Raw genomic sequence first — 27,612 nt, 5'->3', positions numbered from 1 at the left:
AATATTTATGTACTTTTAAAAGGTCAATTTCCTTTTAAAAATAATAAACTTCCTTTGAGTACACTATAAAAAATCCTTCTGTGACGCCGGGGGCGTCGGGACAGAGGCAGCCGGAGACGTGGGTTGGACAGAAGGTGGTTTATTATCCATGGCAACCAGTAACACTCGTAGCGCATACACAGCAAGTAATGCACGGTAAAGCTCGTAGCACACACACTGTAGATGCAAGGTAAAGCTCGTAGCGCACACACTGTGGATGCAAGGTGAAGCTCGTAGCGTACACACACAGTAGGGAACGCAGTGACGGACTCACTAACAACCAGAGACGCTCGTGTAGCGGCAATGTGCAGCACTGGACCAGACGACATGCGGGCTTAAGAAGTGCAAAGTAAACAAGAAACAGGTGCTCAGTATGATGGTGATTGCGACTGTGGGAGTGGCTACGTGCGCGGGGGTGTGTGCTGGGATCGGCTGCTGGCCGGGTTGCGCGCCCTCTGGTGGCGACCCGGCCCCCCTCGTGTCACGAGATCTCGCGAGACGTAACTCCGCGAGATTTCTCGTCGCATAAAAAATCTGTCTCGCGAGATTTGTGATCCAGCAAGCAGCCAGAATGACGTCGGAAAATACAGGTATTTACTATTGAAGATGCCCTGCCACTTTCAAATCGTTTGTTTGGCAGCATTTTGGGAACCCGGCGGAAATGATAAATGGCAAGAGAGTGACTGATAAGACACGGGCCATATGCATACATTGTATGAAAATAATGCTGTACACCGCGACTAATACGAGCAGGATACAGAGACATTTACAGCACCACCACAGCTCAGTACTCAAATCAACACATCTCACTTGAACAGAGGTAGCAGGGACAGAAAGGTGCTTTGGCAAGTTGAGACAGCAAAGGATATCGGGAACAGTGTGGGGATGCTAATATTCTTAAAGTAGGCGACGTTAGTCAAAATTCCAGCACTTTTCAAACGTGGAACACAGTGCAACATTAAAATTCTTCAGGTAAATGTTCCTTCCCCTGTTTTTGAGGGGTGTTTCTTTATACTACCTACCACATATCGTTACGGGAGGACACTGCAAAAAATTACTTAATTACAGGGGCGCGCGCAGCGTGCGGAGTCGAGCGCTACGGTCAGACGCAAAAGTAGAACTGACCAAGAAGAAAGCAAAAATATATATTTTTACTAGGGACAATAAAAATAGTAACGCACAGTTATTTGGATAAGTAACTTTAATCTGATTACTGGATTGGAAATAGTAGCGCGTTATATTACTCGTTACCGAAAAAAGTGGTAAGATTAGAGTAACGCGTTACTGACATCACTGTTGTGCACACACATTTGACAACATTATATCAAAGTTCAGAGCTAAGCAGTTTAGGATTATTAGGTTTAATAGCGCCCCATACTGGCTGCTCTGCAAATGCATCTCCCTCACTGTCTCTCTCCCTCTTTTTCCCTCCTTTCTGCAGATTGTCTGGTTGTTTAGTCACAGAGAAAGGCTGTTATTCTCTGGCTTCAGCTCTGAATTCAAACCCCTCCCACCTGAAAGAACTGGATCTGACTTACAACCACCCAGGAGACTCAGGAGTGAAGCTGCTCTCTGCTAGACTAGAGGATCCCCACTGCAGACTGGACACACTCAGGTATGTAGGAATCCCCTTAAACACCCTGTGTGTGAACACACACTCCAAATGTGAGAAGAACAGTGTCATACATGGAAACAGCACACATGACACACACATGACCTAAAATATTCCTAAAATACATACAGTATCATACATGACACCAGTGGCAGCTCATCAGTAGGGGGCGCTGGGGTGCCGCCATCATCAAATTATCCAGAGAAAAAATGTTACTTAGACATATGAACTTATGTAAATTATATATTGCAAACGTATTATGAGACTAGTAATTCTGGCAATTATCGTACATTTAAAAAAGGATCAAGAATTCTATGTGCTGAATTTCTGTGACATTACATGTGTACTGTATACTTCCTGTGTGTGGGGCGCCAGACTAATGGGTGTCTATGTAGGTCCTTAAACTTTTGGCAAGCATGTGATCTGGAGAAGCTCTTTAATTGGTTGCCTTAAAGTTTGCTATGGGACAGAGAGCTGTGCCCCGGACACACCTACTTTTATCAGTAGCCTATCAGTATAGTTAATTATTGATCCTGGAATATTCTTTAAAGGTTTTGACTCCACACACAAGGCAGTGAATGTAATCGGTGAAGTCTAGACCCTATAGAGGTGTGTGTGTGTGTGTGTGTGTGTGTGTGTGTGTGTGAGAGAGAGAGAGTGAGAGAGAGAGAGAGAGAGAGAGAGAGAGAGAGAGAGAGAGCGAGAGAGGAATAGAGAATTGTAGTGCAATGTGCTGTTACTGTGTTATATTGAATGGTTGTACATTCTACAGCTGGTGGTGAGTTTGAAGATTATATTTCAAACGTGTTGTTATTGAATGTAAATGCATATTACATTACCTTATGTTACAATTACCTCTATAATGATGGCAACATTCAGATGTTAAAGGGCAAACAGCGTCTCTCCTCTTTGCATTAACATCATCACTCTACTGCGCTCAGTCTGGGTACAAATACACTTTCACAACGTAAATAGAGCAAATTGCATTTTTGTTTCTATGGTTTTCTCCTCGGTCAGCTAATCAGATTCCTCTTCTTTCTCCCTCAGCCAATTAGCACAGGGCTTATAGTAGATCTACTTTAAGCTTATAGTAGATCTAAGTAGATCAGGTGAGTGTTTGAAACATGGCGGCTGAAGAGTCATTAGAGTAATTCAGAGTAGCAGGTGAGGTGGAGGAGAGATGAGGATGTGATGAGAGTGAAGACGTTTGTGGAGCACGTTTGTTTCTCTACTTACATTATGTGGAAAAACATTCTCACTGTACCCAGAGAAGAGTTAGGAAACGGATCATTTATCAAGATTTACTTCATCAGAGAAGAAATTCACTCAGTCTACTGAGATAGTGAAGACATTTAAAACAGTTTATTACCATGACGTAGTAATATTTCTACATTGGAAAACTAACATTTTTGTTAGATATTTGCGTATATTGTCAGCGACAACAGCACAATGCTGACAGATTAGAGTTTAGTCTATTATACTCTATCTATCTGCTCTTATGTGTAATTCATAACACTGATTATGTCCATCTAGATCATTTTTTAAATTTTTTTGAGCAAATGACACTGAGGCTTCAGCGCGTGTGTCACTCTTCCTGAAGTGGAGTGATTTGAAACGCTGTGTTGGAGCTTGTATCAAAACACCAGTGTCACGCTTGTCATTGCTTCAAAATGTTTAGAAGATTTTCATTGGCTCATAGTCTTTCAGTGTGTCATGCTGGCTCATGGCGTTTCAATGTGTTCTGAGCCAATGACAACTTGACAGGTTTGAGAGGTTTGGTGCCATACCAGCTATATAAGATGTATCATTACACCAGTGGCGGATCCTGGTCTTTCAAGGAGGGGAAGCTCAATTTCGGCCTACATCATAAAATGTGTCGGTTTATTTATACGTAAATTCTACCCTCTGTTCCTTTTCAAGAAAATGATCTGTGACCCTGTTGTACCAACAAGAAACGTTTCTTTCTTCGTTTCTTTTAACGAACGAGGGGGCGAACGTATGTTGTTGGGGGGGGGGGGGGGGCGACCGTAAGTTGTTGGGGGGGGGGGGGGGGCGAACGTAAGTTGTTGAGCGGGGGTTGAGCTTGGGGTGTAAATGGACACAAATTAAGTATTATATCGCGATCGATCGCCAAATATAAACGCATCTGCTTATCGGAGCGTTGAGGAGCGATTTCGATTGGAGGATCGTGCTCTCTGTCTGAGATTTTTAGTACTAATTATTTTTTTTTGCTGATGCTGGTCCAGCGTGTCGCGTGCCACTGATTATGCCTCCGCGTGCCAACGGTGGCACGCGTGCCATAGGTTGCCGACCCCTGCTGTAGACGCTCAGCGTCCACACCGTTTAAAGCGCTGTGAAGCTGCGGGACTGAGTGAGAGGAAAGCCGCGTCGTTACCAGTGATAACAAGTTTATTCCGAACAAACGTTGAGCGCGTTTAGCGCATATTTAGTCAATGACATGTACACACAACAGTATATGTTTGATCACTTATTTTTTGACATTTTAGGGGAAGCTGAGCTTCCCTTGCAGTCTTAGAGCAATCGCCACTGCATTACACATTACCCTTAACCAACATTTAACCCTTAATATAGTTTGCATTTATTCGATGGGTTAATCTGGAATGTGTTAGAGTATGGGGGAGAGCATCTGCATTTTTATTATAATGACAATATAATAATTATTTGGTATAAATGAACAAATCACTTGAATGACCTTCTAAACTTTAATTGCTGTCATCCTGTAATCGAGGTGGATGTGCATCCTTTTATCTAGGTGCATGTCTGTGTGAGGCAGTCCTGTTATCTAATTCCGTGTGTGTGTGAGAGACAGACAGACCTGTGATCTAGGTGTATGTGTGTGTGAGAGGCAGTGCTGTTTTGTAGATGCATGTGTGAGAGAGGCACACTTATTTTCTAGGTCTGTGAGACAGTCCTGTTATCTGTGTGGATGTGTGTGTGTGTGTGTGTGTGTGTGTGTGTGTGTGTGTGTGTGTGATAGACAGGCCTGCTATGTAGGTGCTTGTGTGTGTGAGAGAGACAGGCAGTTCTGTTATCTAGGTGCATATTTGTGAGAGACAGACAGTCCTGTTATATAGGTGTGGGTGTGTGTGTGTGTGTGTGTGTGTGTGTGTGTGTGTGTGTGTGTGTGTGTGTGTGTGTGTGTGTGTGTGTGTGTGTGTGTTTAGGGTGGATCATGCAGGGAAGATCAGACTCAAACCAGGACTAAGAAAATGTAAGCAGCGGTTACACACACACACACACACACACACACATACACACACGTATGCAGATACATATACATAGAAAATGTAAGCAGCATTTATGTATATATATTAGTGGTGGGCCTTTATATATACAGATAAAAATGGTCTGCCAGTTAAATTTAATTAGTGCCGTTATCGGCATACATACACACAGATACACATACATACACACACAGATATACACAAACAGTATTTGTGTCATCTCCTCTAATGTCTCTCCTTGTGTGCAGATGCGTGTGAGCTCACACTGGACCCAAACACAGCACACACACTTCTCTCTCTGTCTGAGGGGAACAGAAAGGTGACGTGTGTGAAGGAGCAGCAGACGTATCCTGATCATTCAGAGAGATTTGATGACTGGGATCAGGTGATGTGTAGAGAAAGTCTGACTGGACGCTGTTACTGGGAGGTTGAGTGGAGTGGATATGCTGGTATAGCAGTGACATATAAAGGAATCAGCAGGAAAGGAGACAGTGATGACTGTGTGTTTGGATGTAATATAAAGTCCTGGATGCTGTGCTGCAATTATAACAGATACTCTGTCCATCACAATAATAACTACACTAACATCTCTGCCCCCCCCTCCAGCTCCAACAGAGTAGGAGTGTATCTGGACTGGCCGGCCGGCACTCTGTCCTTCTACAGCGTCTCCTCTCACACACACACACTCACACACTTACACACACTCCACTCCAAATTCACTGAGGCCCTCTATGCAGGGTTTTGTGTTGGTGTTGACTCCTCAATGTGTGTGTGTGAACTAGAATAACCTCCTGTGTACTGGAGCAACACCTGAGTCCCCATGGAAACACACTCCTCTACACACACAACTGGAGAACAAAACCTCTCTCTCTCTCTCACTCTCTCTCTCACTCTCACTCTCTCTCCACTTTTTCTTGCCTCAAGTTACTGTCTTCCCTGCATTTCTAGCTTTCTAGGTTTAGGGGTAAATAAAGTCCTGTGATTACATGCAGAGTAGTTATCTGTGCAGTGTAGAACCCGCTTCTACATTTTACTGTTTTATCCAGTATTTTCCATTTATGCAGAAATTTCCCTGCAGTTCCGGTATGTGTCCAGTAGATGGTAGTAGACAACCACATATTGATATACAGCATCATAACTGGGCAAAGTATAGGATTTTGTGTGTGATTTTGCTGGTTAAATTGCAACTTATGTAAAGTTATGTTTTATGTTTTGGTGTGATGTACATTTGCATATTTCTGTCCATTAAAGAGAAAGACTGAAATTTACTCCAGTCCTATGGAGTGAGATTACTGTCTTTAATACAAGAGAGCAAAGATGAGGTTCAATTGAACAAGTAAGACACACTGAGCAAAACAACCGAGCAAAACCAGTGACAGTGTGATCAGAGAAACAAGAATCACACAGTTAAGTGCGTTTGCTTCACTGTTTTCAGCACACGTTTGTTTTTTGCTTGATTCTCTGTTTTCAGTGCACTTTTCAGTTTTTTGCTCACTTCTAAAACTACCACACAGACATTTTTTATTTTTATTTTAACGTCATTTGGACATTAATGCCAAGCTAAAGAACATTGATAAACATTTCAGCCACTTTGTGCTTGCAAAGCAGAATCTGAAAACAGTTGTAAAAGAACTTGGCCTCCTCCAGCACAGCATCATTCCTTCTGAACTCACTCGCTGGAGCTCCACGCACCACATGATGCAGAGATGCTGGAGCAGAAACACTGAACATCTATGCTGGAGATTAGGGAACATTTGCTACACCAACTGCTGATCAATGGGACATAATTTCCAGTTTGATTGACATGCTGGAACCTGTTGAGGAAGTTCCTCTTGAGATCAACAGTTTAGAGGCTCCATCTCCAGTGTCATCCCAAGCATTGCTGTGCTGAAGATGGAGCTTCAGGCAGAGGGTCATAACATGAGGAGGATGGAAACACTCAGGGAAACCTGCTGCAGAAAAGGTTTGCAGGGATGGAGGAGAGAAAATGTTTGGTGCTAGTGACACTGCTGGATCCTCGTTATATCCTCATGTCTTCTTTGCAGTGGACACACTGACCAAGACAGAACAACAGATAAAAGAAGAGCAGGACATTGTGTCCCAGCAACTGATGCAGACACCACTGAAGACCAAGGATCAGAGAAAGGTGGAAGATGAAGAATTACCTGGTCACTCCAGCGTTCTTCCACAAACATATGCAAATGGGCACCCTGATTTCTGAAATAATTCAGTTCTTTGTTAAAAAGACCAGAATGTTCACTGTAGCAGCCTTCAGTGCTGACCGCTGGCATGTTACAATATTGCCTCCTGTGCTAAAAAGCTTTTCAGAGGCTGCACTGGTAGCTGGTATTTTCTTGCTAAATGACTAACCCGAGGAAAGTTAATATCATGCAGCGTCCACCATGCAAGAGGATCGCCTTCACTGTCTGCTGGAGAACACTGTAAGTAGCTGTTTAGCTCTGCTTACATTGTGTGTACTCCCTTGTCAGGGACTGCCCTCTTGAAAAAAGCTTCCAAGAGTCTTCTTTAGTCTCTTTGCATCACTTGCTGTGTCTTCTGCTGATGCTGAAGCTTGCTGAGGTGTTTCAAAGTCAGAGGTGCCACTTTGCTCTGACAGATAAGATTCCATCTCCTGAACTGCTCTGGCTTTCATAACCTCAATCTCTTCTGGACCATGTACTGAGTGTGAGGATGGGGCATGAGGGGAGAGGCCAATATACATTTGTCAAATCATGTGTGAGTTATGTCATGTTCATCCAATCATATGCTTTAATCACCTCATGTTCACCTCGTGAACACCTTGTGTGCTTATGAACTAGAGTATAAGAGATGAGAGTTCAGAGAGGGGAATTAAGTCTCGTTTGCAGGCGCTCTTGAGTGTTTGTAAAATGAGACCTCTGGATTGATCCATACTTGCTTAATAAATTTATTTTACTTTATTATCTTACCCAACTGGGTTTGGACATGTACAGAAGAGGGAGGAGAGGTATATTGGTAGGAGGGTCTTGAGGATGGAACTTCCAGGCAAGAGGAGGAGAGGTAGACCTAAGAGGAGGTTTATGGATGGAGTGGTAGAGGATATGAGAGTGGCTGGTGTGTCAGTGGAGGACACTCAGGACAGGGCCAGATGGAGGAGTTTGATCCACTGTGGCGACCCCTAAACAGTAATAGCCGAAAGAAGAAGAAGAAGATCTTGCCCAACTGTTTCTGAATTTGATTGTGCTTACCATTTAAGGGTTACAGATTTTTTTTTATAGTCTTCGTCAGGTCTGTGTCGTTGTCTTTCACTTGTAGAGCGACTTTTGTAAGTCGCTTTGGATAAGAGCGTCTGCTAAATGCCATAAATGTAAATGTAAATGTAGAATGTCACTGGTAAACAACTGAAGCACTGGCTTCAAACAAGAGACAGTAACATAGTCCTCAGCAGACAGTGCATTTGTAAACTCTAGAAGAGGACCAAGGGCCTTGTTCACAGAGTCAAGTACCTCCATATCTTGCCACATAAGGACTAGGTGCCTTGTTGACCTGTCAGCAGCCAAGACCTGAGTGATGTTTTTTCTTGTTCCAGTAGCCGCTGGATCATCTTCTGCTTACATCCCCATCTTGTGGGAGTTTCTGTTACAAGTTTGTGTTGAGGTGGCCCATGTCTCTCTGTTCATCTTGAAGTGATCGCTGCCTCTTCCAGCTGTGAGAAAAGACACTCACAATCTTTTTGCCAACACTCACAGCTCTGTCAACCCTGGTGTCCTTTAGACTTCTCTCTGTAAATGAAATAATACTGAGAACAAATAAGCAGCCAGAAATATTTTGCAATATTTATAGCGACATCTCAATTTACAGAAGTTTCTCAAGGACCTCCCTGGTAAAACAAATTATTTTATAGTAATGTTTTGTTGGTAGATTTTTGCCATTTTGTAGGTTGATTTTAACTAAGTGTACAGTGACTTGCAAAATAAAGTTTTTATATCTTTATGTTTGAAGCCTGAAATGAGGCAAAAGGTTGAAAGGCTCAAGGAGACTGTTATTGTAAAAACTATTTTTTGGTAACTTAAATTGTAAACTTTTAGAATAGTATAAAATACTGTAATATTTGCTATAACGTATTGGGTAGCGGAAATGCTGCCACCACCTTTGTTAAGCCGGACGGTCCGGCGCAGAGGCTAAATGCAACCACACACACCAACGGAGTATTTTCTACAAGATGACTATTTATTATCACACACAATTAGGCAAGGTCAGGCGATCACCATGAATGTAAAATCAGTGGCCCAGCAGTCCCCACGGCACTCCCCAACCACAGCACTACGTTCCACAGCGGCACGGGTAAACCCTGCACTACTCGCCCAACTACCTTTCTACAGGAGGCAATCGTTCCTCCCCTCCTGACACAGGAACAAATAAATTGGCTGCTAACTATCTTCATCGTCGGCTGCTCTAGCCACAGCAAACGACTCCCTCCCGCACCAATCTAAGTACCGCTCTCAACTCGCCACAGTTCTCACAACCCAAACAAGCCTGTCTCCTTTAACATTACCCCTCATTTTAACTGGTTGCCCTAATCAATCTACAATCGTTTGCAGGTGCAATCTCTGCACTTAAACAGTGCCCATAGTTTAAACAATTCTAAGTATTTATTTCTTTATTTTTACACAATTTAGGCTTCCAACCCACAAAACACTACAAACAGGTAAAACAGGTAAAGGTGAGATGGGTGAGGCCAGTTGGGACAAGACTAAACCGACAGTAAACAAGAAGAAACACCTTATGAACGCACGACTGACATACGACGGTGAGTTTATTAACACTGAGAAATGTTATAAATGTTACATTATTGTTCTAACGATAAAGGGGCGTAAGCCAGTCTGAATATGTACGAAAAGGTCTGTGAGTCTTACTGCAAGATGGCAAAATAGCCGAATTGAAAACAGACGACAGAGCAGATTCTAAAGCGAGTAGATGTTAAATAGGGTGACCAAACCTCCGTATTTCCCGGGACATGTCCGTTTTTCACGTCCTGTCCCGGGCGTCCCGGGTTTTTTTAAGTGAGGAAATTTTTTAATTACCTTCATTGGACCATTAAAATTTAAATTTACAGGCACAAGGGGACGGCGCTGCGTGTGACGCAATACCCTACCCCCCCACGCCCATCCTAAAATGGGTCCTGGTTTTCCCAAATGAAAATACGGTCACCCTAGATCTTCAGGATAATTTCAGTACGTCCTCTCATAAGTGACCCATGAGGTCTACACTACAGATTTAATGAAACCGGAGGAGCTGTAATTGTGCTATAGGCTAAGGATTACTGATGTATGCTAAAGCGAGCTTGGTATTTTCGTCAAGTTTGAACTTCTGTCGCTCTGGAAATGGCGTCTTATTTAAATTCTATACGGAATTAACTAGACGGTCGTCACACATGTAGAATTTAAGATTTTTTAGCTGAATCTGTAAAGACTCTAACGTTTCCTGGCTGATGTTTTTCTCAGTCACTGAATAGACAGATTTTGTCCCGTTGAAAGAAATGTCTTGGGCTTTAAATCACACTTTATTCGTTCTGAACTGGAACATCTAAGTGGAACATTAGTTAAAAAAGAGTGATACCGGTTACCAATTGTGGTTGAAATTCTGAAACCCTTAAATGGTGAGCACAATAAAAGTCAGAAGCAGTTGGGTAAGATAATAAAGTATAATGATTTATTTAAGAAAGTATGGATTAATTAAGCAAGTATGGATTAGTTCCAGAGACCCCTGTTACAGACGCACAAGGCGCTTGCAAAGAGAGCCCTGAGACCCCTCTCCAAGAGACCCCTGTTACAAACGCACAAGGCGTCTGCAAAAGAGAGCTAATTCCCCTCTCCAAACTCTCATCTTTTATACTTTAATCAAAAGCACACACAGTGTCCACGAGGTGAACATGAGGTGATTAACTAAATGTGATTGGATGAAACATAAAATAATTAACACTGATTTGACAGGTGTATATTGACCTCTCCCCTCGTATGCCCCATCCACGCTCAGCATCCTCGTGATGGCATGGTGGACTGAGTGCCGCCGTTGCCCCTTCCAAATTAAGATTAGGCATTAAGATAAGATAAGATAAGGGGCTATTAAGATAACCCCTTCCAAGTTGAGATTGGGGGTGGGACCGGCCGGCACCTTCAGCGAGGTCAGTTTAGGAACACCAGACAAACATCAGATTAGGACTGAGCCGAGGCCGTCCAGAGAGAACACAAACACATCTTTGGGTCAGAGGTTCAGAGCCTACTGAAGCCACAAGGATGGCTTCAGTGCCATGATTAACACACATATATGCAAAAGAGCTCTAACATATACATCTAATGTGTTTAATATATATTAAGAAAGTCTGGCATAAAGGGAAATCATTACATTTCCATCACACAAGAGATGGTGATAGTGTAACATGTCAGTCAAGTAAGCATTCAAGTACATATACAACACTGTATACAACAGTTACAGAAACTGGAAAACGTAATGAACAAATCTGTTAAAATGTCCTTTTCCTGTAGTGTTACTGGGCTTGTGTTTGGTTGTGGAGTCACACTGCAGTGACATCAGGCTCATTATAATCAGTGTTTCAGTGTCCTGCTCCTCCTCTTTATGATGAACTGTTGACAGGGAGCAGAGAGCAGCATCTCCAGTGTCCAGCTGTGTGTGTGTGAAGAGGAACAACTCCATGATGGAGACTCATAACTCCAGCAGTGGAGGAGGAACCTCTGACCCAAAGTGAGGAGCTTTACATCAGCACTTAATCTGAGGAAACAGGAAGAGGGAATATTCAGGATAAATGAGATGTAGTGAAGGATGTAATTACTCAACACTTTCCTCATCTTCATCAGTTTGAAGAAAGCAGCGTCTCCAGTACCCAGCTGTGTGTTAATGAAGAGTGAATCATCTCCAGTACCCAGCTGTGTGTCTATGAAGAGTGAATCATCTCCAGTACCCAGCTGTGTGTTAATGAAGAGTGAATCATCTCCAGTACCCAGCTGTGTGTCTATGAAGAGTGACTGGTCCATGCATCAGCCTCTTGCCTTCAGCAGTGGACCTGTGACCCCTGACCCACAGTGAGTGACACATTACACACACAGATTATTTAATCAGACTAAAAGTATTTAAAGTCTTCATTCTCCACATTTTCCTCTCCCTCTCTCTCTCACTCCTCAGTTCTTGCGTATGTGTGGAGGGAGTAAATATTTGTGGTTCCTTAGTCCCACATTAAAGCCAGTACCACTGAACTAAACAAATAAGGAACAGAGAAATAAAAAAAATAAAGAAGACAGACCCCAAGATCACTTGATGAGAATAACAGGTCCCACTTTATTGTAGATCAACGTTGGTGTACAGTTGAGTCTCTCCCCTACATGAAAGTCTCCATGGCTCAGAGAAGCCCTAATGTTTACCCTTAGCAAAAAGGTAGTATACTTAAAGTTCATTTTATTATATATAAATGATATATATAAATAAATGGTGTATATATATATACATATACCAATTTAATACTTTTTCGGACTAAATTGGAACATTTCTAGTTTAAAAAAAAAGTAAACTTGAATAAACGTATTTTTGCTAAGGTATATTCTCCTATGGTATATTCTGAAGAGAATGAAGAGAACTGATCAGTAGGCAGGGCTTGTGTTCTATGGAGTGAACGGGAGGTGGAGTGATGTGAAGTGGGTGGATCCCCTGAGGAGACGGACCGGCCTACCGTGACATATTCTAATCAGATACATATTGCCCCTCCTACTCTATTTACATATCTGCTTTAGATTCTACCACCATTATTATCATCATGACTTCACACCCCAGTCATTCATATTCATATACACATTCATTATATATGTATGAGGTCCAAATGTAAAAGTTCTATCTGTTTAAAGATCCCCTGATCTGGACCTTTATCAAATGAGGCCTTTTACAGTGTCATCCTATATCCACAGTTCATCCAGCAGCATGTAGAGGCCCTTTCATTATCTGACTGTGTTCATGTTATGTCTAAATTCTCCAGGTCTTTCCACCAGTCTGTACATTATCAATGGAGCTTTGTGCAGCTCCTCGAGTTTTCATTATTAATAGTTTCATTCATTTTAATATTCTTGGCTGAGTTCCAAAATGTTTCCCAACTAACTCCCAAACTCCTTCTGTATATGATTTATTACACAGAAAAAACACATTTCTATTAAATGTCTTGTGTTCTGATATATATGAATATATAAGTGGTGCTGTGGTCATAAACTGATCAGCGATGAACGGGGTAGAAGGAGGATGATGAATGGTGCCATCTAGTGTCAAAAGAGTAAACTACAATATAAGTAGCTTGAATGTAACATGTATTCAAGTGAATCAAGTCTATAAAATGTAGATTTTCCATTAAAGTTGTTGTTCTGTTTGACCACAGTGCCCAAAAGAAACCTGTAAATATTTCTAAAGACAAACTGGAGTCAGTATTCAAGGTCTGTATCTGTGTATGTGTCTGTGTGTGTGTGTCTAGCCCCACCCAGTGTGATTGTATGGTAGAAGGGTGTCAGTCTGAGCTCCACCCTCTCCTGTCAATCTGTCTGTTTGGTCCCTCTAGCCCCGCCCAGCCTTTCCCTGTTTATACTTCCCATGTGTTTTTCATGTCTGTCTGTCCCTCCTTCCATTCAGTAACTCCACCCTGAGATTATCAGTCCCACCTCTTCACAGTTGACTTCTCTTGTTAGTCTGTCCTATTTAATCTCTGTCCCTTCTCTTGTTAGTCTGTCCTATTTAATCTCTGTCCCTTCTCTTGTTAGTCTGTCCTATTTAAGCTCTGTTGATTCTCTTGTTAGTCTGTCCTATTTAATCTTTGTTGATTCTCTTGTTCTGTGGTGGTTCTTGTATTGGGAGATATTGTATTATGTTCTGTCTTGCTTGTGCTCAGTGGTTGTATTATGTGTATGTGGATTGTGTTTATTGTGTGTGTGGGAGAAGGGTCTTATCATTAGTGTTTACATCACAGATCATTTATAAAACTTTATAAAACTACCTACAATTGAAACTTTATATTTATTATATTATAATATAATATATTATATATATTAGACTTTTGTACTTAAACTTTGGTAATAAACCATAATGTCCACAGGACCACCCAGTCCCTCTCAGTTCAGTCCTCTCTTATGTTTAATGGATTATCCAGTGTTATAATCATCTGTCTGTAACACTGTAGTTTTACTGATACTGTTTATTCAGGAGCTGGAGCACAAAATCATCTCTCTGGTGAAAAATGAGCTGAAGAGATTCAAGAATCTACTGAGTCCAGATTACCCAGCATGCACTGAGAGACAGGTGGAGGATGAGGAGGATCAGAGCAGTGTTAGAGAGGGGGCGATGAAGATCACACTGCACGTCCTGAGGAACATGAACCAGACAGACCTCGCTAACACACTAGAGACCAGTAAGAGCTCTGGGTCATGACATCATAACATCACTTTATTACTTCAGAGGGAGGACACTGTTGGTGAATCTCAGTTCACAATGAGGATATTAAATCAGTGTTGATCTGTCCTCAGTTGACCTCCCTTCAGTGTAGTCTGCTCAGGTGCAGACTCAAGACTCTCCTACATTTATCACTGTTGTCATGTGATTGTAGAATGTTGGAGTTTTGAGGATACATTGTTATTCTTTAGAACTGAGATTTGACCAATCAGATTTGACCACAGGTCACTGTCTCATGATGTCATACACAGGTGTGTTTTCTATTTCCCTCCATTGTCTCTCAGATGTCCAGTCTGCTAGTTGTAGGTCTCCTCAGTCAGGTGACAGTTACCAGTGTGTGTGGTGGAACTTCAGCTGGTGTAATGGCTTCCTCCATCAACGCATGTGTTCTCAATGTCATACCCAGACACTCTAACCTACCTCTAATTTAACACTTACAGTATTTCAATTTCCTGAATGTATCATGGCCAATCTATGGGGACTAAAAATCTATTCATAGTGATGAATTAATGTTCAATTTATATACTCACTTTCAAGACGTACTTTTTTTATACGCCATTCAAGATACTCAAGGTCACTTTACAATTTTAACACAAGTATTACACAACCAATCACACAACTGTGAGAAGTGTACTCTCCACAGGAATACACAGCCCCCTGGGTGACTGTAATAATTATGTCTTTTCTTGTATTTCCTGTGATGAGTCTGTTATGATTGATCCTAAAGACATTAACATGTGTGCTGTTGTCTTCCTCTTTATCAGAACTGGCCACTGCTTGCTACAGAAAACTCAAATCCAAACTGAGGGAAAAATGTCAGAAAATTAATGAAGGAATCTCACAGCATGGATCCACAACACTTCTGAATGAGATCTACACAGAGCTCTACATCACAGAGGGAGGGAGTGGAGAGATGAATAATGAACATGAGGTGAGACAGATTGAGACAGCATCCAGGAGACCAGCAACTCAGGAGACACCCATCAAATGCAGTGACATCTTTAGACCCTTACCAGGACAAGACAAAGTCATCAGAACTGTGCTGACTAAAGGAGTGGCTGGAATTGGTAAAACAGTCTCAGTGCAGAAGTTCATACTGGACTGGTCTGAAGGAAATGTAAATCAGGATGTTCTCTTCATATTTCCACTTCCTTTTAGGGAGCTGAATTTGATGAAGGAGAAAAAGTTCAGTCTGGTACAGCTTCTTCATTGCTTTTTTCCAGAAACACATGAATTAAAACCAACTCACTATACACAGTACAAAATTCTGTTCATCTTTGATGGTCTGGATGAGTGTCGTCTTCCTCTAGATTTCCAGAACAATGACAGCGTGTGGGATGTAACAGAGTCGACCTCAGTGGATGTGCTGCTGACAAACCTCATCAAGGGGAATCTGCTTCCCTCTGCTCTCCTCTGGATAACCTCTCGACCAGCAGCAGCCAATCAGATCCCTCCTGAGTGTGTTGACCAGGTAACAGAGGTACGAGGGTTCAGTGATCCTCAGAAAGAGGAGTACTTCAGGAAGAGAATCAGAGACCAGAGTCTGGCCAACAGAATCATCTCACACATGAAGTCATCAAGAAGTCTCTACATCATGTGCCACATTCCAGTCTTCTGTTGGATTGCAGCCACTGTTCTAGAGAGGATGTTGGGTGAAGCAGAGAGTGGAGAGATCCCCAAGACTCTGACTCAGATGTACACACACTTCCTGATCTTTCACATCAAACACAAGGACCAAAAGTATGATCAGAAAAGTGACACTGACCCTCAACAATCTAGAAAACATGTTTTGGCACTGGGAAAACTGGCTTTCCAACAGCTGGAAAAAGGCAACCTGATCTTCTATGAGCACGACATCAGAAACAGTGGCATTGATGTCAGAGAAATGTCAGTGTATTCAGGAATGTGCACTCAGATCTTCAGAGAGGAGTTTGGTCTACAGCTGGGGAAGGTGTTCAGCTTTGTACATCTGAGTGTTCAGGAGTTTCTGGCTGCTTTATATGTGTTCATTACCTTCATCTCTACTTACACCAATGTGCTGGAACAGCAACAACCTGGATTGGTCAAAAACACATTGTCTGACCTCCTCAACAGTGCAGTGGACAAGGCCTTACAGAGTCAGAATGGACATCTGGACCTTTTCCTCCGCTTCCTTCTGGGTCTCTCACTAGAGTCCAATCAGACTCTCTTACGAGGACTACTGACACAGACAGGAAGCAGCTGTCACAGCAAAGAGGAAACCATTGAGTACATCAGGGAGAAGATCAGGGAGAATCCCTCTCCAGAGAAATCCATCAATCTGTTCCACTGTCTGAATGAACTGAACGATCATTCTCTAGTACAGGAAGTCCAAATATACCTGAGCAGAGGAGGTGACACTCGTCTGCGTGGAGCCAGGCTCTCTCCTGCTCAGTGGTCAGCTGTGGTGTTTGTGTTGCTGAACTCAGAAGAGGAGCTGGATGAATTTGACCTAAGGAAATATGACCCATCAGAGGAATGTCTACTGAGACTGCTGCCAGTGGTCAAAGCATCCAGAAAAGTCATGTGAGTATTTTCATTCAGAGATTCACAGTGGACATAGCACTGGATGCTCCTGAATCAGAAGGTCTATCGGGGGGGTTGGTGCTGGCCCTCAGCGAGGTGGCGGGACACGGGGCCTGGGGCCCTGCCCACGTGGGGGTGACCTTCGCCACTGCGGGCACGCCGCTGGGTGGGGTAGGTCGGTCTGCCTTCTGTCGGGGCATCGGGTCTGGGCCTTGGGGCTCTGAGGTGTCTGGGTGGTGGGGGTGGGGCGGTGGCTGTTGGGGGTATCTGGAGTGGGCTGGGGGCGCTGGGTTTCAGACTCAGACAGGCTTATCTTCAATCCTGTTGATGTGTGTTGTCATTTGATTATTGTGTGATTGGTATGATTGTGGGTGCATACATGAGTGTGTTGTGCATATGGGATGAAGTTGTGTGGGTGTGTATGTGTGTGGGTGTACATATGGGATGAATGTGTGGGTGTATATATGGCATGAATGTGTGTGGAGATGTATATATGGGATGAATGTGTGTGGGTGTATTATAGGATGAATGTGTGTGGGTGTATATATGGCATAAATGTGTGTGGGTGTATATATGGGATGAATGTGTGGGTGTATATATGGGATGAATGTGTGTGGGTGTATATATGGGATGAATGTGTGTGGGTGTATATATAGGATCAATGTGTGTGGGTGTATATATGGGATGAATGTGTGTGGGTGTATATATGGGATGAATGTGTGTGGGTGTATATATAGGATGAATTTGTGTGGGTGTATATATGGGATCAATGTGTGTGGGTGTATATATAGGATCAATGTGTGTGGGTGTACATATGGGATGAATGTGTGTGGGTGTATATATGGGATGAATGTGTGTGGGTGTATATATGGGATGAATGTGTGTGGGTGTATATATGGGATGAATGTGTGTGGGTGTATATATGGGATGAATGTGTGTGGGTGTATATATGGGATGAATGTGTGTGGGTGTATATATGGGATGAATGTGTGTGGGTGTATATATGGGATGAATGTGTGTGGGTGTATATATAGGATCAATGTGTGTGGGTGTATATATGGGATCAATGTATGTGGGTGTATATATAGGATCAATGTGTGTGGGTGTATATATGGGATGAATGTGTGTGGGTGTATATATGGGATGAATGTATGTGGGTGTATATATAGGATCAATGTGTGTGGGTGTATATATGGGATGAATGTGTGTGGGTGTATATATGGGATGAATGTATGTGGGTGTATATATAGGATCAATGTGTGTGGGTGTATATATGGGATGAAACACGGTGCCTAATGAGCCAGCTAGTTAGTTGGCTCTCCTCTTCCAGAGGACCATTTCCTCTGGATCTACGCTCCCCACCCCCACACCCCCCACACATACAAACACACACATACACAGTACTCATACATTTAGGATCCTGGGGGGCAGGCATGTTACCCAGAAATCAATGAGGTGGGCCTGCTGTCATGACCTCACCCGTCTCCTCACCACTGTCTGTCCCTCAGTTTTTACTGCACTTTACACATTGAGGGCTTTTGAGGGGACGGTGTGTACAAACACTGACCAGTGGCCCGGGGCTTTGCCCACATTTGTACCAGCACCTGTCCCCTCAATTTTAACTACACCATAGTATCACACACTACCATACATGCATATACACCAACACCTACACACTACACAGCACTGGGGGTGGAGGGGTGGGAAGGCCTTCCTTCACCCGTTTCCTGCTCCCTGCCGGGACAGGGATGGGTCGCTAGCGCGGGGCTGGACTGGTGGCGTCCTGGAGCTGCTGCCGATCCTTGCTGGTCCAGCCATTTGCCCCCGCCACGGAGGGTGTGTTAGTTTGGATGAATGTGTCTTTGTCCTTGTCTCTTTTTGTATAGATGGGTGAATGTGTACGTGTTGGGAGGGGGGGGGTATATATGGGTGTGTGTGTGTGTATATATTGGGATGAATGTGTACGTACATTTGTGGGTGTATACGTGTCCGTAAGAGTGTATATGGGTGTGTGTATATATTGGGGTGAATGTAAGTACATTTGTGGGTGTATACATGTCCGTAAGAGTGTATATGGGTGTGGTTGAATGTGTGTGGGAGTGTATGTTTGTGTGGATGTACATGTGCGTGTGTGTGTGTGTGTGTGTGTGTGTGTGTGTGTGTGTGTGTGTGTGTGTGTGTGTGTTATGTATGTGTATATGGTTGTGTGTAGGTGTATACATACCCAGCTGGCACACGACCGACCTTCAACGTTGAAATGTGGTTGAAATATAGTTGAAATACTGTCCGTTGTTGTTTCAACATTGAAACAACGTTGAATCAACGTTTAATGTTAAATGGTTGCGCAAACGTTGAACTATTAACGGTGAATCAACGTAATATCTTCAACCTTCCTTTGTATTACCATTTCAAGTTCAAAAAACACATACAATAAGAAAGTACAAACAACTCTTTGGCATTGGCTGAGGGTTTTGAAAGAGGTATTAATTATTATTATTAGTAGTAGTAGTAATAATAATAATAATAATAATAATATAATTTTTATTTATTTATTAATTCGTCCAAAAACGTCGTCAAAAACAGGCAGGTATTAACCAGGAAGACAACATCAAGCAATTTGAAATGTTTTGAGGCAGAAACAAAACTTCGCAATGACAAATCAACAGGTTTAGGGCAAGGCAGTTGTGGCCTGGCAGTTAGGGAACTGGTCTTGAGACCGGAGGGTCGTGGGTTCGATTCCCAGACTCCCAGAGGCCATGACTGAGGTTGTGTGGTGGTTCTCCGAGAATGATTTTACAGAGAGAATAAAAAAAAATTAAATTGTTCTTTTTTTCATTATGGCATACAGTTGTTTTTTTCCTCTCTCCCATGCAATTTTGAACATCATGAACGTGAATTTTATGGTTTATTCAAGGTTGAATGTATGACGTTGAAACGACGTTGGCTTATCAACGATGATTCACCTTTTAAAATCGACACATAATCCAACGTTGTTTCAACCATCACATTCGACGTTGATTCAACGTCGATTCAACGTTGAAATGCCTGCTGGGTAATGAGGGTGTATATAAGGGGGTGTGTGTGGAGGGGTTTTAGTTATGAGATTTAACTAACCTACCTGCTTGCCTACAACCAAGGACGGAAATAGGTGCAGAAGAAGGATTGACGTGCATAAAACTTATAAAATATCTGACTCCAAATTATAGTTGATAAGAATCTAAAAGAACTCACTTCTCAAATAGATCAGTGCAGGTTATAGAATATACCTAACCAACTTTATAAAGTACCTTGCTATAAACAATAGCCTGCTTTGTCAGAGGTTTATCATAAACATGCGTAGCAGATGGGATACTTTAGAGGGAATTGGTATTAGCATTGATTTACCTTTTAACTGATACTAATAATGAGCTCATCTGGCCCAGTACAGCTATAATCAAGGAAGACCGTGGCTACACAATTAACCAGATTTATTCAATAACCAACAAAATATAAAACAATAACATAACCATACTAGATTAAAGTAACAACAATACCTAATGGAAACAGAGATACCAACCGGTGCAGGCTGCCTCACGGAGAAGGACCCCAAAGGAAGCCAAGAGAAAAGAAGAGCAAGAGCGCAGATGAAAAGAAGAGCGCAAATGAAAGAAGAGACCCTGCACCCACAAACTTCTTTTTATATCCCCCCCAGCATCTCAAAGGGACAGCAGTCACAAAAACCTGGTTAACCAATGGGGGTTAACCAACCATGAACACACACACACACTCCTAAATAGAGCCTACATATAATTGCAGACACACACAGAGTTACACACACTTTGTTTATTGAAGTAAATGGAGGAAACAACTGGGCAGAGAGATCCAGATGTAATCCAAAGTCAATGTCAAAAAAGCAGTAGAAAAAGAATCTACAGGTCAGGAATACACAAAAAGAAAAAAAAATGTCAGAGGTACAAAAAGGGAGAATCCAGGAGAGCAGTGAACTAGACAAACTGGGTCGAACCACGAAGAGAATAAAATGTAGGAAAAACTCTTGGTATGCTTTCAAAATGTCGGCAATACTTCACAAAGAGTTTAGTGAGTGTCCTGATATATATAGTAGCCTATGATGAGAACCAGGTGCGAATTAGTACAGAGGGGAGGAGGAACGGGTCAGACGACGTGGGGCATTCTGGGAGTTGCAGTCTCCAGGGTTGAGCTGCATGACAGATACAGAGGATAATTTAATCAGCAGTTCAGATTCTGTAATCCAGCATCATCTGATTGATCTGTATTTTGTACTGTATTTACTCCTTTACAGACTGTCTGACTGTAGTCTCACTGAGGAGTCTTGCAAATCTCTCACATCAGTTCTACAAACGGAAAACTCACTGAAAGAGCTGGAGATTAATAATAATGACCTAAAAGATTCAGCAGTGGAGCAGCTCTGTGCTGGACTGAAGAGTTCAAACTGTAAACTGGAGATTCTCAAGTGAGTTTTCTGTCAATTTAATCTGGAATGGAAACAGTGAAGTGTGGTGTCATTACAGAGTTTTAATAAATATTAAGATAAATATTTATGTACTTGTAAAATGTCAATTTCCTTTTTTAATATAATAAATCTCCTTTGAGTACAGTATAAAAAAATCTACCACAAGGCAATGCAACACAATTTCATTCTTTATTATTTTATGAGGTTTTCTTTCTTTATTAATTCCAAATATTTTCTGTTAAAATTAACTACATGAACTACATTTCATTAACTGACCACATTGCGGAGAGAAAGAAAAATGTGTGATGCATAAGTAGATTTCCAGAATCACCTAGAATAGAAATGTAACACTCTAAAGAGACTCAGATGAGCCCTTTTTCAAATGTATGTGGGTATTTATGGAAACGTTCATACTCCTACACAGAGCTGAACACACACACACACACACACCTACAGAGAAGCGACAAACACACAGGTTGTAAAACAGCTCTGTCCCAAGTGTGTTATTGATGTTCCAACTCCAGACACCCACACTACTGTGAAAGAAAGTGTGGCAATATCTTTTAATTTCATTTACACATATGACAAATTCCCAATATTAAAATGACATCATAAAAAATCCACCTTTCAGTGCTTGTGCACATACATTTGAGTACATTATATCAAAGTTCAGAGCTAAACAGGTTGCGATTATTAGGTTTAATATTGTGGAGGGTATTTGGTGGTGTAGGGTCATATGTGAGGAATGGATATGAGACCTCACATTTTCAGTAGTTCATTATAAAGCACAGGGTGAAGCCTTCACTACAGTTACTGGCCTCTGCTTTGATACTTTTTTAATCTGTTAATGCAAATAATTTCATCCTATTTTACAAGATACTGTGATGCAGGGTACATATTAGTCACAAACGCACACAGACTTAAACAGACTTTGTTTATTGAAGTAAATGGAGGAAACAACTGGGCAGAGAGATCCAGACGTAATCCAAAGGCAATGTCAAAAAAGCAGTCCAGGTCAGGTATACACAAAAACAAGAAAAACCAGGCAGAGGTACAAAAAGGGAGAATCCAGGAGAGCAGTGAATTAGACAAACTGGGTTGAACCACAAAGAGAATAGAATACAGGAAAAACTCTTGGTATGCTTTCAAAATGTCTGCAATACTTCACAAAGAGTTTAGTGAATGTCCTGATATATATAATAGCCTATGATGAGAACCAGGTGTTAACTAGTACTGAGGGGAGGAGGAACGGGTCAGATGACATGGGGCATTCTGGGAGTTGCAGTCTCCAGGGTTGAGCTGCATGACGGATACAGAGGATAATTTAATCAGCAGTTCAGATTCTGTAATCCAGCATCATCTGATTGATCTGTATTTTGTACTGTATTTACTCCTTTACAGACTGTCTCTCTGTGGTCTCACTGAGGAGTCTTGCAAATCTCTCACATCAGTTCTACAAACAGAAACCTCACTGAAAGAGCTGGAGATTAATAATAGTGACCTACAAGATTCAGGAGTGGAGCAGCTCTGTGCTGGACTGAAGAGTTCAAACTGTAAACTGGAGATTCTCAGGTGAGTTTTCTGTCAATTTAATCTGGAATGGAAACAGTAAAGTGTGGTGACACTACAGGGTTTTAATAAATTTTAAGAGAAATATTTATGTACTTTTAAAACGTCAATTTCCTTTTAAAAATAATAAACTTCCTTTGAGTACACTATAAAAAATCCAACCACAATGTAATGCAAGACAGTTTCACACTTTATTATTTTATGAGGTTTTCTTTCTTTATTAATTCCAAATATTTCCTGTTAAAATTAAATAGATTAACTACATTTTACTGACCGAGTCCTTGTCCAAATGTATGTGGGTATTTATGGACAGTGTTGCCATAGTTACTTTGAAACAGTAGTCCGACTACTGACTACTGACTACTTCTTTAAAAAGTAACTCAGTTAAGTTACTGACTACTTGCTTTTAAAAGTAACTAAGTTAGATTACTTTTAGTTACTTTCAGCAGAGGCTGATCCCCCGCCCCTATAACATGAAAATGACTACCAGTTCTGCCAATACTCACTTTATTGACATGTATTTTAACCAGGACATCAAAAATGACACTGGCATTTGTAAACTTTTTCTTGAAATAGGCTTACATGTTTTTTAAATAAAAAATAAATAAGACAGTCTTTCTGTTCAACTCCGCCCACTTACAGGGTTGCCAACTCTCACAGACACACACATTTGACTGTCTTCACACGCTCAAACGCCATACTTCCGATATATCTCACAACGGAAAAAAATCTAGTTTATTTACCTCTGATCCACATATTGTGACGGGCAGGGGTGAGCAACGAAAAGGAAGCGATCACGCCAAGTCTCAGGGAAAAATGATGGTTTAATAGAAAGTGTGCAAACCTAAAACCCGTGCACTATCTCCAAATTAAGGATATAATGACCAGCGGTCAACTGGTACAAAGACAAGACATATATAGGCAAACAAACGACCCTCAGGTGAAACGGATCACGGGCTCCGCCCACCTGAGGGACGCACATGACGTCACCAAACAACAACAACAACAGCCGCTGTGGACAGAGGCGGCCGGTAGGGGGCCGCCTCACCGTGACAGACCCCCCCACCAAGCCGCACTCCCCTCCACTGGGTGTGTGGCACACAGCGGCTGCACACAAAACACGAAGGGGCAGGAAGGCAGGGACAGGCATGGACACCTCCTGAGTCCGGGAGCTGAAACACAAAAACACACATTACACAGCTCACCTCCCCGGGCGGGACCCTGGACCGACCGGGCCGTTAACAACACAAAACCACGCCCCAGTCGGTCACAGGGCCCTCACGCCCTAACCGGCATTCAGCCGGTAAGCCCCACGGGTGTGAAGACGAGGGGCTACGGCTCCTCTCTCGTCCCTCAAGTGTGTGTGGGTGTGCAGGCTACCTCTCCAAGGCGTAGCTACTTCACCTCCTGGACCTACCTCCTCCCAGAGCTGACCCCTGCCTTCTGCTAGGGGTCACCCCAGCCTCCTGGGGAGCCAACCCCTCCCGGGGCCTCTCATCTCAAGGTGGACTCCTCCACCCAACCCAGGAGCGCCAGAGACCGAGGCCCAGAGCACCCCCGACGCGGGCTAGGGAGCAGCCCCAAGGGCCTCCTGGTCACCCCGGGCAGGAGGGAGGATCTCCATCCCCAGCAGGAGCTTTTCAGACCGGAGCCCCATGGTCCCCAAACATCCGGGGGCCCCAGCCCTCTAGGGAGGGGCTCTTCACGACCGGGCTCCGGTCACCCCACAACACAAGGTGGCTCCTGCCAGGTGGAGACCCCCACAAGGTCCAGGAACACTGCCAAGGAGAAGCACCTGCACAAAGAACACACACACACACACACACACACACACATACAAACACAAACGCGCCTTACCCTATTCAGGGCCTCCCTTGGGAGAGACGCCCTCCATGCCACACCACATGGCACGGGACCACAGCCGGTCCCCCCCCAAACACACATTCAGGGGGAGGAGCATGCATGGAATTACACGCAAACATTAGACAACACGCTAGGACACAACACACACGCAAAGACTAGACAAGCAAACAAAAAACGGCGTACACACAAACAGACGGGACCCACAAACGCGCGCTCTACATAAACAGACACAGTGACGCGCCGCTCACGTTCGCAGTCGCTCCCCACATGAAACACAAGACAACACGGGGAGCGAGGCGACGGTGAGGAGCGGCACCAGCGTCACACACAGAACATGTAACATATAACACAACGAGCGCGCATATCGATCGACACGTCCGTTCACGCATACACACATTCACAACAACATGAAGAGTTATCGCCAGGAAGACATTCCTGGTCTTCGCCGTGCCACGGACACAACACGAAAACACGGCGGAACTCTTCACACAAACTGACAACAGACCCGAAGAGCTTTCTCAGGGCAGACTGCCCTGGTCCTCGCCGTGCTACACACACACACACACAAAACACAAAAGCACGGCGGAGCTCTTCAAACAAAACACTACGCAGACAAACACTTACCACGAGACATGACCACGAACGAAGGAGAAAGAAAAAGAGACTCGGCGGCTTCCGAAGGGTGGCTGGTCATTCTGTGACGGGCAGGGGTGAGCAACGAAAAGGAAGCGATCACGCCAAGTCTCAGGGAAAAATGATGGTTTAATAGAAAGTGTGCAAACCTAAAACCCGTGCACTATCTCCAAATTAAGGATATAATGACCAGCGGTCAACTGGTACAAAGACAAGACATATATAGGCAAACAAACGACCCTCAGGTGAAACGGATCACGGGCTCCGCCCACCTGAGGGACGCACATGACGTCACCAAACAACAACAACAACAGCCGCTGTGGACAGAGGCGGCCGGTAGGGGGCCGCCTCACCGTGACACATATATGATTCAATGAGTTACTAGTTCACTCTGGCGCCAATCACCGGCGATCGATAGATCGCGATATAATACTTAATTTGTGTCCATTTTACACCCCGCCCGGTAACAATTTACGTTCGCCACCCCCCCCCCTGTTTTTTTCAGATTTGACGTTGTGTTTTTGAAGGTAGACAGCACTCTGTCGCCAGCACAGAGTGTACAACGGACCTTAATGTTGTCATCCTTAGCCGAAATAAAATCAAAATAATGCCTGTATTTCCTACGGAGCCCGTAAGGTGACATCATGTAAAAAAATAATAACGCGTGGCCACGACTTACTAATGCGTGCGAACGAGATAATTAACGCGTGCTAACGAGATAATTAAGTATTACTTTATATAAAGCCAGGTTTATCTTCCTTGGGCAGTCAGTTAGTGCACATCCCCTCCTTGGCAGTCAGTTCACGAACAACCCTGGGATCTGCTTGTCTTGCTGTGAAAAAATTAACTTTGTTGCCGCGCGTGAAAGGCGACATTAGTATCTCGTTCCCACGCGTTAATGATCTCGTTCCCAAGCGTTAGTAAGTCGTGGCCACGCGTTATTATATTTTTTATATAATGTCACCTTACGGGCTCCGTAATTTCCAGCTACTAAAGGCGAACCTCTCTCCTTCCATATTGTTCACATCTGACTTTGGCGCCGCAGAGCAGAGATGACGTACCGTGTAAGAAACGTGTAGCCAAAAAATAAGAATTAATAAATATAACCTACGTTCCCCCGAAATGCAGAAATAATAACGCACGATGTTTTAGATAAGTAACTTTAATCTGACTACTAGTTTTTAAATAGTAGTCGCGTTAGACTACTCGTTACTGAAAAAAGTAGTCCGACTACAGTAACGCGTTACTAAGTAACTAACGCGTTACTAAGTAACGCGTTACCGGCATCACTGTTTATGGAAACACACACTCCTACACAACACTGAACAGACACACTCCCACACAGACCTGACTGAAACACACAGCTTGTAAAACAGCTCTGCCCCAAGTGTCTTATTAATGTTCCAAATCCAGACGTCCACATCCACAGTCCTGTGAAAAAATGTGGCAATATATTTTAATTTCATTTACACATATGACAAATACCCCAATATTAAAATGACATGTAATGAAAAAACCACCTTTTCTGTGCTTGTGCACACATATTTGACAACATTATATCAAAGTTCAGAACTAAGCAGTTTAGGATTATTAGGTTTAATATTGTGGAGGGTGTTTGGTGGTGTAGGATCATAGTTGAGGAATGGATATGAGACCTCACCATGTCAGTAGTTTATTATAAAGCACAGGGTGAAGCCTTCACTACAGTTACTGGCCTCTCTAGCGCCCCATACTGGCTGCTCTGCAAATGCAGTGAGGGCACTGTCTTTCTCCCTCTTTTTCCCTCCTTTCTGCAGATTGTCTGGTTGTTTGGTCACAGAGGAAGGCTGTTCTTCTCTGGCTTCAGCTCTGAGTTCAAACCCCTCACACCTGATAGAACTGGATCTGACTTACAACCACCCAGGAGACTCAGGAGTGAAGCTGCTCTCTGCTAGACTGGAGGATCCCCACTGCAGACTGGACACACTCAGGTATGTAGGAATCCCCTTAAACACCCTGTGTGTGAACACACACTCCAAATGTGAGAAGAACAGTGTCATACATAGAAACAGCACACATGACACACACATGGTCTTATTCCTAAAATGCATACAGTATCATACATGACACCAGTGGCAGCTCGTCAGTAGGGGGCGCTGGGGTGCCACCCTCATCAAATTATCCAG

At 43.0% G+C, this 27,612-nt stretch overlaps 1 protein-coding gene across 3 annotated transcripts in view; it reads left to right on the top strand.

Annotated features, from left to right (window-relative positions):
* The window catches only part of LOC143525556 (NACHT, LRR and PYD domains-containing protein 3-like), a 106,216-nt gene that overhangs the window by 71,147 nt on the left and 7,457 nt on the right, over positions 1-27,612 (top strand). For 2 of the 3 annotated variants that reach the window (XM_077019666.1, XM_077019655.1), the window contains exons 1-9: positions 9,577-9,685; positions 11,530-11,637; positions 11,751-11,975; positions 13,307-13,361; positions 14,122-14,326; positions 15,132-16,911; positions 21,212-21,382; positions 22,784-22,954; positions 27,244-27,417. In XM_077019666.1, the coding sequence (XP_076875781.1) occupies positions 11,588-11,637; positions 11,751-11,975; positions 13,307-13,361; positions 14,122-14,326; positions 15,132-16,911; positions 21,212-21,382; positions 22,784-22,954; positions 27,244-27,417 (2,831 nt within the window). In that variant the 5' untranslated portion in view covers positions 9,577-9,685; positions 11,530-11,587. Of the gene's footprint in view, positions 9,686-11,529; positions 11,638-11,750; positions 11,976-12,237; positions 12,325-13,306; positions 13,362-14,121; positions 14,327-15,131; positions 16,912-21,211; positions 21,383-22,783; positions 22,955-27,243; positions 27,418-27,612 lie in introns of those variants that run through there. The other variant, XM_077019696.1, reaches the window with a different exon arrangement.

The sequence above is a fragment of the Brachyhypopomus gauderio genome, chromosome 1, assembly GCF_052324685.1.
Source record: "Brachyhypopomus gauderio isolate BG-103 chromosome 1, BGAUD_0.2, whole genome shotgun sequence".
Lineage (NCBI taxonomy): Eukaryota > Metazoa > Chordata > Actinopteri > Gymnotiformes > Hypopomidae > Brachyhypopomus > Brachyhypopomus gauderio.
Note: the sequence above shows the minus strand (reverse complement) of the source record. Positions and strands in the feature narration are given on the sequence as shown.